Source organism: Panthera tigris, chromosome F3 (assembly GCF_018350195.1).
Source record: "Panthera tigris isolate Pti1 chromosome F3, P.tigris_Pti1_mat1.1, whole genome shotgun sequence".
NCBI classification, from domain to species: Eukaryota; Metazoa; Chordata; class Mammalia; order Carnivora; family Felidae; genus Panthera; species Panthera tigris.
In genome coordinates this window covers 63,400,702-63,417,620 of record NC_056678.1, presented here as the reverse complement: position 1 = coordinate 63,417,620, position 16,919 = coordinate 63,400,702, and the positions used below count along the sequence as shown (strand labels likewise).

General features: G+C 58.0%; 1 protein-coding gene across 1 annotated transcript in view; it reads left to right on the top strand.

Annotated features, from left to right (window-relative positions):
* Positions 1 to 4,103, top strand: part of ATF6 (activating transcription factor 6) — a 201,820-nt gene extending 197,717 nt beyond the window's left edge. Inside the window, exon 16 of the mRNA XM_042975597.1 lies at positions 2,317 to 4,103. Coding sequence (XP_042831531.1) covers positions 2,317 to 2,495 — 179 coding nt within the window. The 3' untranslated portion in view covers positions 2,496 to 4,103. The remainder of the gene's footprint in view (positions 1 to 2,316) is intronic.
* Positions 4,104 to 16,919: the final 12,816 nt, after the last annotated feature.

Sequence of the window (16,919 nt, the reverse complement as noted above, 5' to 3'; positions counted from 1 at the left end):
TGGAGAGGACAAAACGCGAGAGCGAGGTGGGCCGTGGGAGGAGGGGCAGCTCTGTGAACACACACGTGGAAGACGCGGCAGGTTTCGATGCGATTGTTGGAGTTTAAGCTTAAGCCACAGCAGCCATCTATGCCGAGGCCGCTGAGCGTTAGCATCTGAGCCTGTATGCCCTCATTTCGAGCCTGGTGCGGGTTCCTCAAGGACCCCGGGACAGACCCTTCACTTTTGCCGTGAATTCCCACCCACTACCCACCTTCTGCCGATAGGGACGTGAAGCAAACAGGTTTTCTTTTCTCTTGAGAACCGACAAGTACTTATTCCTTAAGACTATGCAGACAGGCGAGCTTGGATTCCTGTTTGGCCAGTGCCTCCCAGAACTCGGCAATAATTTTCAGCTTCTCCAGGGAAAAGACAGTGAAGGAATTCACTTCTTTGTCCTCCCATTTTAAAAAAAGAAGAAGAAATAGCCCTCCCACGTTCCTTTGTATCTTATTGTACTTTGACTGCTTTTCTTTTTCTCTCTGATGTTCTGCCTTCGGTTTCTCGACTGAGTCTTCCTTATTCTCGTCCTGCAAAACTTTGCAAACACTACTTCTCACCCTAATCGCCCGGGCCGCCTCTTCCTGCTAATCCTCCAGGGGACCGTGTGGCTGGGGCGTTGTCAGCCCACACAGTCAGGCCTGGCTTCGAAATCTGAAGAATCGCTCAGGCTTCTGGCTCTGGACGGTGATGCCCCTCTGCCCGAGCTAGTTGGATGCTCTCCGAGGAAATCAGTTTAACTTGCACGTGCAGTGTGGGGGAGAAGCGCCCTGCTGCCTGGGTACCCGGCCGTCTGGAGTTGGCCGTGATAACGAGCCTCGCTCTGCCCCACGCACAAGCCTCCCAGAGTCCGGGGCCATATCCCGGCAGGGACTGTCTTCCTGGGATGCTCCAGTTGGAACGGGCACCAGGACGAGAGGGCCGTGCCAACGAGACCCGCAGGTCACAGGACCGTCTTCTCTTGGAGTCTCTTCTCCGTCCCCGTGCCTTCCGTCCGTCGTGCAGATCAGCTGAGAAAGCAGCGGTGGCCGCGGCCAGTGGGAAGGTGACCTCGTTCCCCAGCCCCCGGCCTGCCGGAGCTGCCCACCAGGGCGGCCTGCGCGTGCACCTCCCCGTCTGTCCCAGCTCTCCCTACCCGTCTGCCGGCAGGTGGCGGTCATGCCGTCGGCCCCCCCAAAGTCCTCTCCTCCAGGTGGACGTGCGGGAGGGACAGCAAGGAGTCATGACCTTCAGCGGCAGCCTGGGAGCCCCCCCCCCCCACTCCCCCTGCTGACCCTCCAGCTCCTCGTGGTTTCCTGACCTTGACTTGGTGTTTGGAGATGAGGGAGCGGGCTTCTCAGGGTGCGGTTTCAGGAAGCGAGCGAATGGCCGCTGACAATTGCAAAGAAGTATTCCACCGTCCGAGTTTCCATCAAACCCACTACTATGCCCTGGGCCCCACAGTGCTTTTGATCCAACACGTGTAAGGCTCCCGCCAGTGAGGGCTGTCGGGAAATAGCAAGCAGCTACACCTGATTCGTTAATACAGCAAGCTGGTGTTTTGGTTTAGTGTGTCGGTGAAATCGCCTCTGGGGGGTTGCAGCCAGGAGTTCTGCCCCCAGGATATATATGTGTACATATCATTTTAATTTATTTTTTTAAGTGGGGTTTTGCAAGCTGGCAGGGACTTGGTTAAACTAGAGCGGGCAGTCCCCCCAGGAGGTACAGGACCCTGTTCCCCTGGGGCCGCCCCCGCTGCAGTCTCGGGAAGTGACGATGGGGACGGCCAGGAATGGTCCTTCACCTGGTGGCAAATCCCACGTTTTTAGGCTTTTACTGGAAGTAGGTGTTTCCCCGTGCGAACTACTGAGTCAGACGTAGGGGCTCCTTCCCCAGGGGGGCGTTCAGCTCACTCAGAACAGATATGCAAGCTGCATTACAGTAGTAGGTGTAGACGGCCTCTTTCCAAAGTGAGGATTTGTACAAGGATCATCTCGAATCCAGTGCTTGCCAGGCTTGTAGTTTAGAAGCTTTACGTTAGATTATTGAGTGTCAGGGTTTGTCTTTTCACAAGTAAAAACCAAAAAAATCTAAGAAAACTAACTTTTTTCTAAATGACTGCAGCCTCCCAACACCAAGTTGGCACGGCTTTGCCTTTTCTTGTTAGCAAGGAGTAGACACGGAGGTATTTGAAAGCAGCAATGTTCTATGAGTCATTCTTGAATGTTCTAAATAAACATTACTTAGAAACAGACAAGCAACTTGGGATTCAAACTGATTTTTCTATCATTTTTAAAGAGACACTGTCCCGACTAAACCTTCCTGGCTGGACCCTTCCTGCCGGGCAGGAGCCCGGTCGTCACGGCAGTGACCCCGACAAGACAGCCGTCGCTGTGGCATTGGGAGTCCTGGACACTGGACAGCTGTCCAGCTCCTGCAACTTCTGCACTACTTTCTGGCTCTTGCCATTTTCCTAAAGCTCAGGTTGTGAAACTTGGCAGAAAAATAGCACAGGGAAAAACCCGTATTTGACTCCGCGACACTGAAAAGTTTCAAAGCAACTCCCACGTCGACTACCTATGAGGAGTGACCCCTTTTTTACTGACGAGCCAGAGTAAGACCCCCGTCCCCTCCAGTCCGACCTCCCGCAAGCTGTCCACCCAGGAACGCCCTCTCTCCACTGCACACCGATGGGCCGACTCCGGGCTCCTGCAGCAGATCCGCGGGAACCGAAGCTCCAATGGAGCCTTTTATACTAGCCGCTGATTTATACGAACTAACCTCTCAAGTACGACTGCCGACGCCAGAATCGATAGATGCTTATTACCACCTGTGCGCCCCACGCTCTTAACCAGAATGTTAGTTTTGCCCATCCCGAGTCATTCTAATCTACGGAAAGTAGGATCTTTGCTGCTAATATGAACACTAATTACGTACGTTAAAAACAAGAATAAAGCCTAAAGAAAGGAAATGTGAGAAATTTTCGTTTCTACCCCTAGTAACATTTGGGGAGGGGGCAGTTTCTGTGTCCCCCCCCCCACCCCCCACTCCTAGGGGTTATGGTCAACTTTTTATTTTCTAGGAAAACAGGATACTGGACTGTGCAGAAGGATGTTGCTGCAGTCCAGACGGAAGTATGCACATAACAGAAACGCCGTGTTCTGTTCCCCCCAAACAGAAATCGGAATGTATCCTGTTAACTTCTATTTTTAGTGACTGAGCTGAAAACAAAGTCTATTTTAGATAAGTCTAGAACTTTGAGCAGTGTGTTCTAAATAGCTGTGTTACCTGTCGGGTTATCTGTCAGAATAATCCGTATAAAAAGAAGGACAGAGGCATCTTGATCGGGAAATTTGGTCCTGTGTGTGGATCGTGTCGTGGCTAGCCACTGGCGGATAACGGACACCAGTCTCGACATAACGGTTTGCTCACTTTAAGCATTAAAGGTGCAGCACATTAAAAGCCTCCATTATATTAGTTTGGGGAACCAAGGAGTAAATAAATCCTGGTCTGTCATTTGCCAAGGTCAACAAACAGCACAGTGTTGCTTCTTGTCCCCAGTGCAGTTGGTGACCATTAATTAAACCCGGAGGCTTGAGATGGCCCCCACATGGGAACCCCAGAGAGATGAGCAGGTTGACTTTCACAGTGAATGCAGATTGGACCATTCCCCTCACCCTCGGCCCTAAATGCCAGGCCAGCCACCTGGATAAGAGATGAGGGGGACATAGAACGGCGGGTGAAAACCGCCACGTACATCTGGCCTTAAGACACCAATTACTTAGTTCTCATCACGTTGGCAAGTGTGGTGGGGCTGAGACCCGTGGTGCTTCACCCGAGCAGCCGTTAGGGCCTGAGGAGAGAGCGTTCACCAAGCCACATCAGCGGGTTTTCCTTCCAAGATCGTGTCCATGCTGAACAAAGAACAGGTTAAAAGACGAGGAACGGGCTACGATTCTCTCCAACAATAGTTACGTCAGTTCATGATGCGTAAATGACACCAGATTTATGTGCTTTTAAGCAAGTCTTTATAAGGCCATGCTTGTTCTTTGTCTAAGATTCAAATAAAGAATTTTTAAACCTGCCTTATTTTGTTCTGTCTAGACCAAGAAACAAGACCCCAAATGAATCTTCAGTGTTACGTGATTAGTTATGAGAAGGGAAACCCAAAGGGTTCCGTGGCCTGTTACCGTTTAGGTGGAAACAACAGAACGCTTTTCCACTCTCCACCCCCACCCCCCGCGCTGCCCCCCAGCCTCGTTAAGTAAAAGTTTCCTTTATTGTGTCCAAATATTTCAACTACAATCTTACTAAGGAAAAAAACTCGCCTAAGAACTCACACTTTGTCCTACATCAACAAACTGGGTCACTCAATCCCATCAAAGGCCTCTTCCCGGTTTGGAGCGACAAGTGTCCCTGTGCATGGAGACAGTCGCTGAAAAGCGACGGCAGCCGGTCCATCCGGGGGTCGTTAGCGCAGGCGCTCACTGAGCACTCAGCATATGCTTCAGATGACACCTGAGGCTCGTCAGTCCTGCTGTCCTGTTTCGGTCCTCCCAACAACCCGGTCCCGATCGCGGCCACGTGACTAGGAAGCAGTGTAGCCAGTATTTGGACCCAGGCAGTCTGCTCTAGCACATGGATTCTCGGCCACCATATTGTTTCACCTCCGGAGACACAGATCCCATATAGGTCCTGCCCTGCAAGGCTCACAGTTGGCCTGTGAGGCCAGAGACGGAAACGCACAAAGTGATGTCAGGGTTCTCCTAGGGGAAAAACTCCGTGTGGTTCCAAAGACATTCGACATTGGGCAAATGAGACCCAAGGCCCCTTTTCCGCCGAGAAAGCAGACCCCGGAGGACGGGCTGAGCGGCAGAAAAGGGGGATCGAGCCACATGGCGCGGTGTCTGGGTGCTGGAGCTCTGGGAGAGGAGTCATGAGAGGGCTCCCTGGTGGCGGGAAGTCAAGAGGACTTTTACAAACCGTTGCACTAAAATGTAAATGCTCTTGGGGGCACCGGGGTGGCTCAGTCGGCAGAGCGTCCAACTTTGACTCGGCTCGTGATCTCACGGTTCGTGAGTTCAAGCCCCGCCTCAGACTGCTGTCAGTGCAGAGCCTGCTTTGGATCCTCTGTCTCTCTATCTCTCTCTCAAAAATTAATAAACGTTAAAGATAATTAATTCATTAACTAACGTAAATGCTTTTTCTGCCCGAGCCTTCAGTAAAGCCTGCTGCACGCACGGCGCCGTGTCTGTGGTTCGGCGAGCGACGTGGCGGAGGGTGCGGCGTGGTGCGACCAGTGACAAGTGTGTACACGGGACAGCAGAGAATCCAAAACCGAGGAGTCCATGAAGCCCCAGGGGTGAACAGGGAACCAGAACTTCGCCACCAAATCCTTACGGGGTTGTCCCCTGGGACCTCCCACTGTATGTGGGATTCGGGGTTCCGGCCAAGTTTTGGATCTCGGAGGATAACCGCGTGGCCAATCGCCACAAAGGATGCGACCAGTGACGAAAAAGAGGGGAAGAAACCAAGCCACGTGTCATGGGCAACGAGGGCGTTGAGGCGGGTTCAGGAAAGAGGGACGACAGCTGAGAGCCTGTGACCTCCAACAACGCCGGCGGGTTTTCCACGGGCCGCTTCCCTGCGAAGCCACATACTCTGTGCTGGTTGTGGGTGGAGCACACGGGGGGCTACTGCCCTGCTTCTCCTGCACCTCAGTCCCCGGGGGCAGGTGAGCCACCCGGCGGGGTGAAGACCAGCCTGGTGCTCCTGTGATCGAAAGCCCCAGGCTCAGCTGACCTTCCCACCCTGCTCACGTCCAAGAGCTTAAGCGGGACGTTGGGCCCCGTCCCCAGGGTGCGTTCAGTGCCTACTCCTTGGGTCACAAGTTCTGTCTTTACAAAGTTTTCGCTGCGGGATTCACGTCTAGTGTGGATGTAGACCTGAGGCGGGAAAGGACGCTTCTGTAAGAGATCACGGATCTCCAGATGCAAAACTGGATCCAGAAGTGGATCCACCTCACTTCGTCCGGAAGTGAAGGACAGATCTAGAAAAGAGACGCCAGCCACACGGCCATATGAAGAAATGGGTCATCTGGGGGGCTCAGTGGGTTAAGCGTCCGACTTCAGCTCAGGTCACGATCTCACGGTCTGTGAGTTCGAGCCCCGCGTCGAGCTCTGTGCCGACGGCTCGGAGCCTGGAGCCCGTTTCGGATTCTGTGTCTCCCTCTCTCTCTCTGTGCCCCTCCCCCACTCATGCTCTGTCTCTGTCTCTCAAAAATAAACATTAAAAATTTTTTTAAAAAAGAAAGAAATGGGTCATCTTGTAAGAGTAACTATCGGCAGCGCTGTCACTCCTGAAAACTGCGCGTGTCGATGGGGGACCGGGCGAGGCTAACAAGCAGAACGTACTATACGGTACTCCCAGTTGTTGACGGGCATAGCCCCGTACCGGTGGGCATCGGCTGGTTGCAAAGGGAGACCCGAGAGCCCCCAGAGCCATCCCGATTCTCCTTTCCTCGGCGTCCTGCCTGACTTCCACGGCCTCCAGGCTTATCCACCCGACCTGAGCTTCCAGCGCGACTTGCGTTCTTGGGGCGCGTTTCCGCACAGCCAGCGGGCGAGAGGGTGCGACCCCAGAACTGAAAGTCCGCCGCAGATTCTCAGGGTTGGCCCAGACCTGTCCCACGGATCTGTGGGAAACCGTACAGATGAACCAGACGATCCCCTCGCCCCCAGAGGCGTGGGAATGATGTCTCTTCCGTGGGTCTGTGTGGTCGCCCTGCTGTTCCCACAGAAGAGTAAAGATAACTTCCAGGACGGGGGGAATATTTGTGGACAGCCTGAAAAATGAGCTCAGACACACAACAGCTGCTCCCGGGAGAGCGCTGGGGTCGAAGATTCGTTGGCCGGTGTCTTGGTCGTGGCCGCAGGGCTCACCCACTCACTTGGCTGCCGGTCCTAAGATCCAAACGATGCGCTTCCCCACGCGGTCTCTGACTTTCCGGTGGTGCTGGAATTCTCCTCTGCCAAGCGACTTGTGCACAGCAGACCCGCACGCTGCCCCCTCCGGCCTGGCAACCCTCGCGGAAGACGGAGTCGCAGCGGCCCCCGCACCCCTAGCCCGGCCGCTTCCATCAGATCCTCGGCAGGAGGGCGACTCGAAGTTCGTCTTAATTGGAACAGTATGAGCAGCGAAGGTGCCGGAACATTTAGCCTCTCGCTACGTGGCTCTAGGGGTCACGGCTCAGGCGAACGCGACTAGAAGCGCGTTCCAGCGAATTCCGTCTCCCCCGGACCCATAACCTGGTGCAAGTCAGCAAAGCGTGAACAGTCCGAGCAGGGGAAAATCTACGCTTAGGAAGACAGCTGGGGGTCTCGGGGGCTCCCGTGGCAGCATCTTGCCCTTCTCCTTCCCAGACTCCCCCCTGCAACGGCTGGGGTGTGCCCGTCACCCCCGCGGGGCGGTGCGGTCCGGGAGGCCGGGAAGCCGGGCTGCGTCCGGGCCACTGGTGCCACGGCGTGCCTGGAACGTGCCACTTGGGGGCATCTCAGGCTGACCCGGCACTTTTTGGTTGAGCTGAAGTACGGAGCGGTTGACAAGGCCACAGACAGTCCCGGTCTTTCCAGCGGACGGGACGGACCGGCACCTGTCGCTTGCGTCGGCACATCCTCGCTACGTCGCCCCGGGCAAGCGTTCGCGGAGCCTGGGCCACGCGGGGCACCGCTGCCCGGATGCTGAGGCGGGACCGCAAGCGACACGCGAGGGCCCGCCTCCCCACGGCAGGGGCGGCAGCGGCAGCCTTCCTCCTGCTTTTCGATTCCCCCCGATGCCGGTCCGTGGCAAGCGGCAGGCGAACCCGGAAAGAGGCCGCGGGCTGTGGCTCTGCAAGCACGGTCCCCATCCCCCGGTGGCAGCGGCTCTTTGGGGTCCGCTAGAAATGCAACCTCTCTGGCCCCAGCCCAGACCCACTGAGTCAGAGGCCGAGCCTGGGCCCAGCAACCCGCGTCTCCACGAGCCCTCCAGAGGACGGTGACAGGAGTTCGGGAACCACCCACGAAGATGCCTGTCAGGGAGGCTGGGGGGGTGGAGAACGCCGGGCATCCGACGGAGCCGGACCTTCCCAGGCCGCCATCGCTGGGGCCTTATGGAAACACCAGGAAAGATGTTCCCGTTGTCACTCCCTTTCTGGGAGTCCACGGGGGTCACATCTTGAACATCCCCAGCCTCGCACCCCCGGTGGCATCACCTGCCCCCCTCCCTGCTGTTGGTGGCCCGGCTGTCAGCAGGGGGGTGGGCATCGGGGCTGCGCAGCGGGGCCCCCGATCACAGGGGTGCACCAGCTCCGTCAGCAGGCCCAGGGCTCGGGCTACACCCGGGAAAGGGACACGGATCTCCCGGGGACCGAGCTCCTGGGGGTCCCCCCGCCTGGAAGGGAGAAGTCTCCTGGGCCACCGGAAACCCTCCCCGGGGCAGGGAAAAACTCTGGGCACCCCAGCAAGAACGCCCTGGCCCCGCCGGCGACACGTGACGTGCCCCCTCGTCCCCATCCGTCACCGCTCCGAAGACAAGGTGGGCCGGCTGAGGCTCTGATCCCTTCGATACAGCGCTGTGTTCCTGCTTCTCAAACTCTGCACGCTGGAATCACCCGGGGACCTTTCAAAACGGCCGCTGCCCGGCTCCCACCCTCAGACGTTGTGACTTCATTGGTACAGGGTGTGACCCGGCCGAGGGTGGTGCCGCGGACTCCTGCCCAGGTGATTCCTACGTGCGGCAGAGTCCGGGGACCCACGACCGGTGTCTTTCGAGGCCGGGCCCTCACTCGTGTTCTGATGTCTATGGAGCAGCGGGAGGGGGGAGCGGGGTTCCAGGGACAAGGAACAAACGTGTCCGCGTCATCAGACAGAAGCGAGACTTAGCAAAGAGCTGGTAAAGAAGAGAGGGGGAGCAGGGAGGGCTGGGGGGGCTGGTGAACATTGGATTCACTTGCGGAGATGATGTCACACATTCCCCCGTGATGCTAGAACTGGGGAAACGCATGAAAATAACCATGGCTGTGAAAACGGGGCTTTCTGTGAAATGGCACATTCTTGGAAGGAGCGGGAGCGGGGAGGGGGAGGGCCGGGCCAGAGAGGGCGCCGGAGGGAAACTGGCTCCCGGCCTCCAGAGAAGCGGTGGGGGGGGGGGGGGGGGTGGACATTACGAGGGATGGTTTGTGCCATTGGCCTGAGGGATGGTGTGGGAGGACAGCTGCTGACCAGAGGAAGCTGAAGCCCCAGAGGGAAGAAGCCAAGAGGGAGAGGAGGAATCGGTGCTAAGAAAACACACGGACTTAAGGGCGCCCGGGTGGCTCCGTAAAACATCCGACTCCGGCTCGGGTCATGATCTCACCGTTCGCGGGTTCGAGCCCCACGTCGGGCTCTGTGCTGACCGCTCGGAGCCTGGAGCCTGCTTCGGATTCTGTGTCTCCCTCTCTCTCTGCCCCTCCCCTGTGCGTGTTCTCTCTCTCTCTCTCTCTCTCTCTCTCTCTCTCTCCCTCAAAAATGAAAAAACATTAAAAAAAACCAAACGCACCCAGCTCCGGGCCGCGTGGGGGGCTCCCATGACAAGGCTGAGTGGCCAGCTTCTCACCCTGCAGCCCCTCTGGAAGGGACGAGACACAGCAGAGGGCAGTGCACCCCTTCAGGAGGGCACCGGGCCCCAGGCCAAGGCCTGAGGCAGGTGGGCGAGTCCCGGGCACAGGTGCCGGGGCTCCTGCGTAGGGGTGCAGTCCCCCTCATTCTTGGATCTCACCCTTCCCTCCGGGAGAGCCATCCACATGTTAAGTCACACGGAGAAAAACGCCCTGCAGATAAAACCAAATCACACAGGCTCTTAAATTCCCAGGTGAAAGGCTTTCTGCCTGCTCTGTGCACTCAGGAGACTTCCCGAGCCCTGGCGTGACTGCGACCCACGCGCCTGTGACGAGCCGTCTGCTGGGTAAACGTGCCAGCCGGGCCGCACGATGTGACGTGGCCCCCGAGATGCGCCCTTTGGCGTGTCCCGGGAGGTGGGCAGGCAGGTCCCCTCCCTGCCGGTGTGACGGCCGGGAGGGGCGGGCCCGGAGACCCCGCCACCCCGTCTGGGGGTTCATGCTCTCCCCACAGGACTCCTTCCGGACGGTGTCAACGGAGACGCTGTTGGGGCTCCAGGAGGCGCCGTTCGGGGTTCTTGGAAACCGATCTCAACGTCAAGTGCTTCGAGATGCTGAATGTCCTTCCCTAGCCGGCGCTCCTCCTCCCTGGGCACAGCCTTGCCAGGCCAGGCTGCACGCCCCCACCCCCACACCACCGGAGCCTCTGCCCCAGCCGTCCCCTTCCCCTGGGGCATCTCGCCAGCCAGCTCCGAGGTGCCCCGGGATCCGCACAACCGCTGAGCGCCTCGGGGACTCTGGTCAGCGGTTTCCTGTGGGAGAGAGGCCACGGCCTCGGCTCTCCACTTACTGGAAGGCCTCCCTCTCCCCTCTCTGCCTCCCGTTCATCCTGACCACCGGCCTGGCCTCGCAGAGGAACAGAAGTGGACTGGCTTCCCCGGGGGGCAGAGCGGCAGAAAGCCTGGGGGCTGCGACCCACCGCTGGCCCTTAGTTTTCAGGGGAGGGGAGGGGAGGGGAGGGGAGGGGAGAGGAGAGGAGAGGAGAGGAGAGGAGAGGAGAGGGAGGGGAGAGGAGGAGAAGGGGAGGAGAAGGGGAGGAGACGGGGAGGGGAGGGGGAGGGGAGGGGGAGGGGAGGAGAGGGGAGGAGAAGGAGAGGGGAGAGGAGGGGAGAGGACAGGAGGGGAGAGAAGAGGCGGGGAGGGGAGGGGATGGAGGAGAGAGGGGAGAGGAGGGGAGAGGAGGGGAGGGGAGGGAAGGGGGAGGGGAGGGGAGGAGGAGGGGGGGAGAGAAGGAGAGGGGGGAGGGGAGGGGGAGAGGAGGGGAGAGGGAGGGGAGAGGAGGGAAAGGACAGGAGGGGAGAGAAGAGGAGGAGAGGGGATGGGGGAGAGATGGGAGGGGAGGGGAGGGGAGGGGAGGGAAGGGGGGAGGAGAGAGAAAAGGATGGGGGAGGGGGAGGGGAGGAGGGGAGGAGAAAGAAGAGGAGGGGAGGGGAGAGGAGAGAGGAGGGAGAGGACAGGAGGGGAGAGAAGAGGAGGGGAGGGGATGGGGGAGAGATGGGAGAGGAGGGGAGGGAAGGGGGGAGGAGAGAGAAGAGGATGGGGGGAGGGGGAGAGGAGGGGAGGGGAGAGGAGGGAGAGGACAGGAGGGGAGAGGAAGGGAGAGAAGAGGAGGGGAGGGGATGGGGGAGAGAGGGGGGAGGGGGGAGGGGGAGGGGAGAGGAGGAGAGAAAAGAGGAGAGGAGGGGAGGGGAGGGGAGGGGAGGAGAGGGGAGGGGAGAGGTGAGAGGAGCGAAGGGGAGAGGGGGGGAGAGGGGGGAGGGGAGAGGAGGAGAGAAAAGAGGAGAGGAGTGGAGGGGAGAGGGGAGGGGAGGAGAGGGGAAGGGAGAGGTGAGAGGAGCGAAGGGGAGGGGGGGGAGAGGAGGGGAGAGGAGGGAGAGGACAGGAGGGGAGAGGAGGGAGAGGACAGGAGGGGAGAGGAAGGGAGAGAAGAGGAGGGGAGGGGATGGGGGAGAGAGGGGAGAGGGGGAGGGGAGAGGAGGAGAGAAAAGAGGAGAGGAGGGGAGGGGAGGGGAGGAGAGGGGAAGGGAGAGGGGAGAGGAGCGAAGGGGAGAGCGGGGGGAGAGGAGAGGAGGGGAGAGGAGGGGACTCCGGGGTCAGGAGCCCACCTCCTGCAAAGTGGCAGTGTGTAGGACAGTGTGTCCGACAAGAACGCCATAACCCCCAGGGTGCCCCCCGTGAAGGCCGTCTTTTCTGGAAATCCGGCACGGAGGGCAGTGGCCTGTCCATAACAGGAGACACAAAGGAGTCAGAACTCGGCTAAGGTCTTTAAGGAGGGGGTTCCGCTGCCGACAGAGCGGCTGGAAGGGTCAGTTGACTAAGGGCAACCACAGCCTGAGGGTCAAAGGTCCTTCTGTGCAACCAGAATGGGGCTCTCTGGTGACAGCCTGCCTGTCAGCCCGTCACGGCAGGCCACCGCTCTGAGCCAGGCCCCGGCCGAGCCTGGACAGGCACCCAGAGGCAGAGACGTCCTCCAGCTGCAGCCAGGCTGGCCGGGGACACGCATGCAGGCCTCAGTGGCTGGGAGGCGGCCAGATGTGGTGCGGGCTCGGACACGGGTGAAGAGGGCGGAGGGGTTGGGCGCTGTGCGCAGTGAGCCCGGGAGGCCTTCCGGAGGGAGGTGGCTTTGGGCAAGGCCGGGGGGGGGGGGGGGGGAAGAATTCACTCAGGTAGTGCTGGGGGGGGCGGAGGATCACCTGCCAGGGCCTCCTCGCAGGGGAAGGGAACAGCCTGAGCAGAGGCAGGAAAGGTGAGCTCCAGCCGGCGTGGCCTCCGTGTGGGAGGCCTTTCGTGCCCCGGGGGAACCAACGCGGCTGGTAGGGTAACTTCCTGGATCTCAGAGCACCGCTTTGACGCAGAGATTGGTTCTGGACAACCCCAACTGGTCCCTTGAACTTGGATGGCTCTCTCTCAAGAAAGTCATGCCCGGAGGAGTTTCCTAGAAAGACCGAGGGCTCAATCTGCGAAAAGGGAGTCTGTGCTTCGCTGAAAGTCAAGAGCGTCGCTGTCCTCCCACAACCGGAAGGCGCCGCGTGGCCCTCAGACTCACTGGGCCCAGCGGCCCTGGGGTCCAGGGGTGCCTTCCACAGCACTTTTGACAAGAGTCCTTCTGGGCTCCGAAGGTCTGGAGGGGCGTCTCAGGGGCCCTTTGACAAGCGGCAAAGCCAGCGGAGCTAACCGTGATCGAGACCTTCTCTCCAGCCGGGGCTGGTGGACGAGGGGAGAACGCGCTCTGCATGAACGGGGGGGGGGGGAGCCGGGCCGGCCAAGGGGTCCGAACGACGAGACACAGCAAACGAGGAGCACTCAAGCTCAGGGGTCTCACTGAGGCCTCTTAGGCAGAGGTGGGGGGTGAGGCACACACAAGATGCGTGGGCAGAGGCCGGACGGTTCCTGAATCCTCTGTCTCGGTCCGGAAACGACTGTGGTACCTCCCCCCACCCAATATCCGCCGGGGCACCTGCTGTGTCCTTACAACCACTGTCCTGTGTCTGAGCGTCTAGGAGCCAGAGATCCCCGATGAGAACGCCCTCCCCTCCGGGTCTCCGGGCTCAGGCAGGAAAAGCCAGCTTGTCATGGAGGGAGGAGGGAGGAGGGAGGAGGGAGGAGCGGGGTTCTTCTGAGGGCAGCAGGAGGACTTGGACTTCCCGGCTTCCTCTCCAGCCCCGAAGTGAGGCTGCTCTGTGACTCTGGGAAGTTCACCAGTTTTCCGGCCCGTTCCTGGCACCTGCTGCTGTTGGCTGCACTTTAACCCCCCCAGGCACTACCAAATTTTCCCTGGTGCTCCCAGGCCAGGCCACCTCCTCCGGAGAGAGAGCTCAGCTGAGGTCACATGGAAAATAACCCCGAGGAGAGCCCTGCTCCGAGCTGCTGTAGCTGATGGCCCTTTGCCCTCCCTCCCTCCCTCCCTCCCCTCCCCCACACACAGGGACCATCCCCACAGGTCACATCACATGCCCCTACGCATAGGGGTGCCGTGCAGTAAACGTTTCATACGACTCGTTTGCCTCTGGCGACTCTGGGAGAGCTTGACAAGGACAGAACTCCAGGGACACCATGCCACGAGGCGTGTGTAACTGCTGGCTTCCAGACGACAAGAGCCCTTCCAGTGGGAAAGCTCACGGGGCAGATGAACCTTGCTTTACACCAGAACACATTCCTGAAGAGTCACAGATCATCGTTTCTGCTCTGCCTTATGCCAGGAAAACAAAACACAAAACCACAGCAAACACGAAGACGGCGAGTTAGAAAACGGAACATTAGAAACAGAAAATAGCAAAAGATGCTCAACGTCCCCCAGCACCGGGGAAATGCAAACCAACGCTGCAAGGAGCGGCCATCTCTCACCTGCCAGAACGGCCAGAATCAACCGCACAAGAAACAAGCGTTGGCGAGGATGCGGAGAAAGGGAACCCTCGTGCGCTGCTAATTGGTGCAGCCACTCTGGAAAACAGTGTGGAGGGTCCCCAAACAGTTAAAACTGGAACTGCCCTATGACCCGGCAATTGCGCTCCTAGGTATTTATCCAAAGATGCAAGGACACCAATTCGAAGGGGTACACGCACCCTTATGTTTATAGCAGTGTTGTCTACGACGGCCACACTATGGAAGCAGCCCGAGGGTCCATCGACTAATGAATGGATCGAGAAGGCATGATATATACCTACACACACACAGACGTGCACATACATGCAAGGGGCTATTACTCCGTCAAAAAGAATGCAGTCTCGCCATTTGCAACAACATGGATGGGGCTAGAGTGTATTAAGCTAAATGAAATAAGTCAGAGAAAGGGAAGCACCCATGTGATTTCAATCACATGTGGAATTTAAGAAACAAAACAAACAGGCAAGGAGAACAGGCGGATGGCGGGGCGACTGGGGAAATAGGGGAAGGGGATTAAGAGCACATTTAGGACGATGAGCACCGGGTGACGTATCGTATAGAAGTGTTGACTCGCTATATTGTACGCTTGAAACTAACAAAACACTGTGTGTTCACTATACTGGAATTAAAATGAAAAACGTAATTTAAAATATGTAAAACAGGGGCGGCTGGGTGGCTCAGTCGGCTGGGCGTCCGACTTCGGCTCTGGTTATGATCTCACGGTTCGTGGGTTCGAACCCCGCGTCGGGCTCCGTGCTGACAGCTCGGAGCCTGGAGCCTGCTTCGGATTCTGTGTCTCCTTCTCTCTCTGCCCCTCCCCAACTTGTGCTCGGTCTCTCAAAAAATAAATGAAAAAAAAATTACAAAATACATCTATAAAACAGAACCGGGAGAGAGGCCAAGACAGCATGGACGCCCTAAGACTCCAATGTGCTCGCTACGGTGAGACACAAGTTGGCCGTAAACTCCCCAGCAGCTAGCATGAACAGAGAAATTCGATTAGTTTCCCAAAGCGTCACGTATACACTGAGCTTTGGGACACGGAGTCCTATTTCAAATCCGTGAGTGGAGCTGCTCTTCAGGAAGATGTTTGGGGCGGACTTGTGGGTTCGTTTTTTGTCTTTGCGGGGCAGCCCTGCATTTAGGGGAGAGGCCTTTCCTCACTTGGTGTCATCAGGGTGTGGTGTCAGTCCCAGAATCCCCGCCCCCTCAGGGAGGCAGGCTGTGGACCCCGGCTCACCCATCACATCGGACCCTGGACCCTCTCCGGGGCATCTGCGACCTGAAATGGAGACACCTGGGGGCTACAGGTGGTTAAAGCAGAGTCTGTCACGAGAGCATCTCCGGACGACTCCCGCGTCCAGCGGGAGCCCCAGCAGAGCCCCAGCAGAGCCCCAGACCTGACCTCGTTCTTTCTTTCCCATGTCTTGAGTTTCCAGGTTTTCCTGGAGTCTGTGAACTTCCCAGATCCTTTCCAATAAAATCTTTTTCGTTTAAGCTCACGAAAGTCTTTCTGTTGCCGACAGCCCACAGCTCCTAAAGACACGGGTGCCAATGAATTCACGCGGAATAGGAGAATGCTCTCGGAGAGCAAATAGTCATCTTGAGTTGTCTTCTTAGAAAGTCACAATCCAAGACCTTTCATCTGCACGCACAGCGTTCGGGACTACTGCTGCCCTGTCTGGGGAATTGGATGAGACCCCCTTTGGCGGTGGGGGGACCTTGAAGACGGTCTGAGTGTGGAGGAGAGGAGGGGGTGGTGGGGAAGGTATTCTAGAAGGGCAGAACCTCGGGGTGTTACAGGAAGTGGGTGGGAGCTTTCGGCCCGGCCCCAGGAGACACTAGCCCCCACGTTCCCGAGACGGGGCCAGACCGCGTGCTGTGTTCTCCAAGGCGACGTCCGGGACTGGGTAGAGACTTTGAAACTCTTCACCCGCATTAAAAGTGCAAAATAAAAATGGAGTTGGACTTTTTTCAAAGGGGATGTTTGGGGAGGATTCCTTGGGAGAGAGCTTCTTGGATCCCTACTCTTTCCCTGGGGTGGGGCGAGCCTGCCGGTCTCCTCAAGGCTAAGCGGGCAGAGCGTTAGGTGGACCACTGAGACACTTCATCCATGTCCCTTACAGTTTGGGGGTCACAGCGGATGAGCGACTAACTCCATTTGGGATAGGCTGGGAGGGAGGGAAGGTGGGCTGGCTGTTACGTTTCAGCAAAGATTACTTAGTGGGGGCAACCACTTCCAGGCTCGGTCAGGGCAAATGGGTTGGCCATTGTCTGCGGACCAGATATGGCCACACGTGGGGTCTCTCAGGTCTGGTGTAGAGGGACAGTGATTTTAGCAGAATGCTGCTGGAGGGTCTCACGAAATTCCCAGGGGCAGGGGAAGGGATGGGCAACCAGGCAGCACGGGGACGCTTTCGTCCACATGAAAAGCAAAACAAAAGTTGCTTAATGATTACAGCCCTGGAGGCCCTCCTATCAGCCTGACAGTCACAGGGACATCATCAAAGCAAGACCTGTCAGCAGTGGGCTCGACAGGTTTGAGGGAGGGGACCCAGGAGGCAGGTGGAACTGGTATAGGGTGTTTGCGAGACGCCATCACGGGGTGGGGAGGCTGGAGAAGGTCAACGGCCGTCGTAGGGCGGACGTGGAAAATACCAAGAGCCAACCGCACAGCATCACCGTGAAGTCTTTGTACCAAAAATACTGAACCGGGATGTCATCAAACCTCTAAATCTAACTTCCAGTTTAAAGGAAAAACAGGGGAGAGAGAAACAAAAGAAACGTTTGAAGGAAGCAGTCAGGTCATGTCAGCAAGGGATAT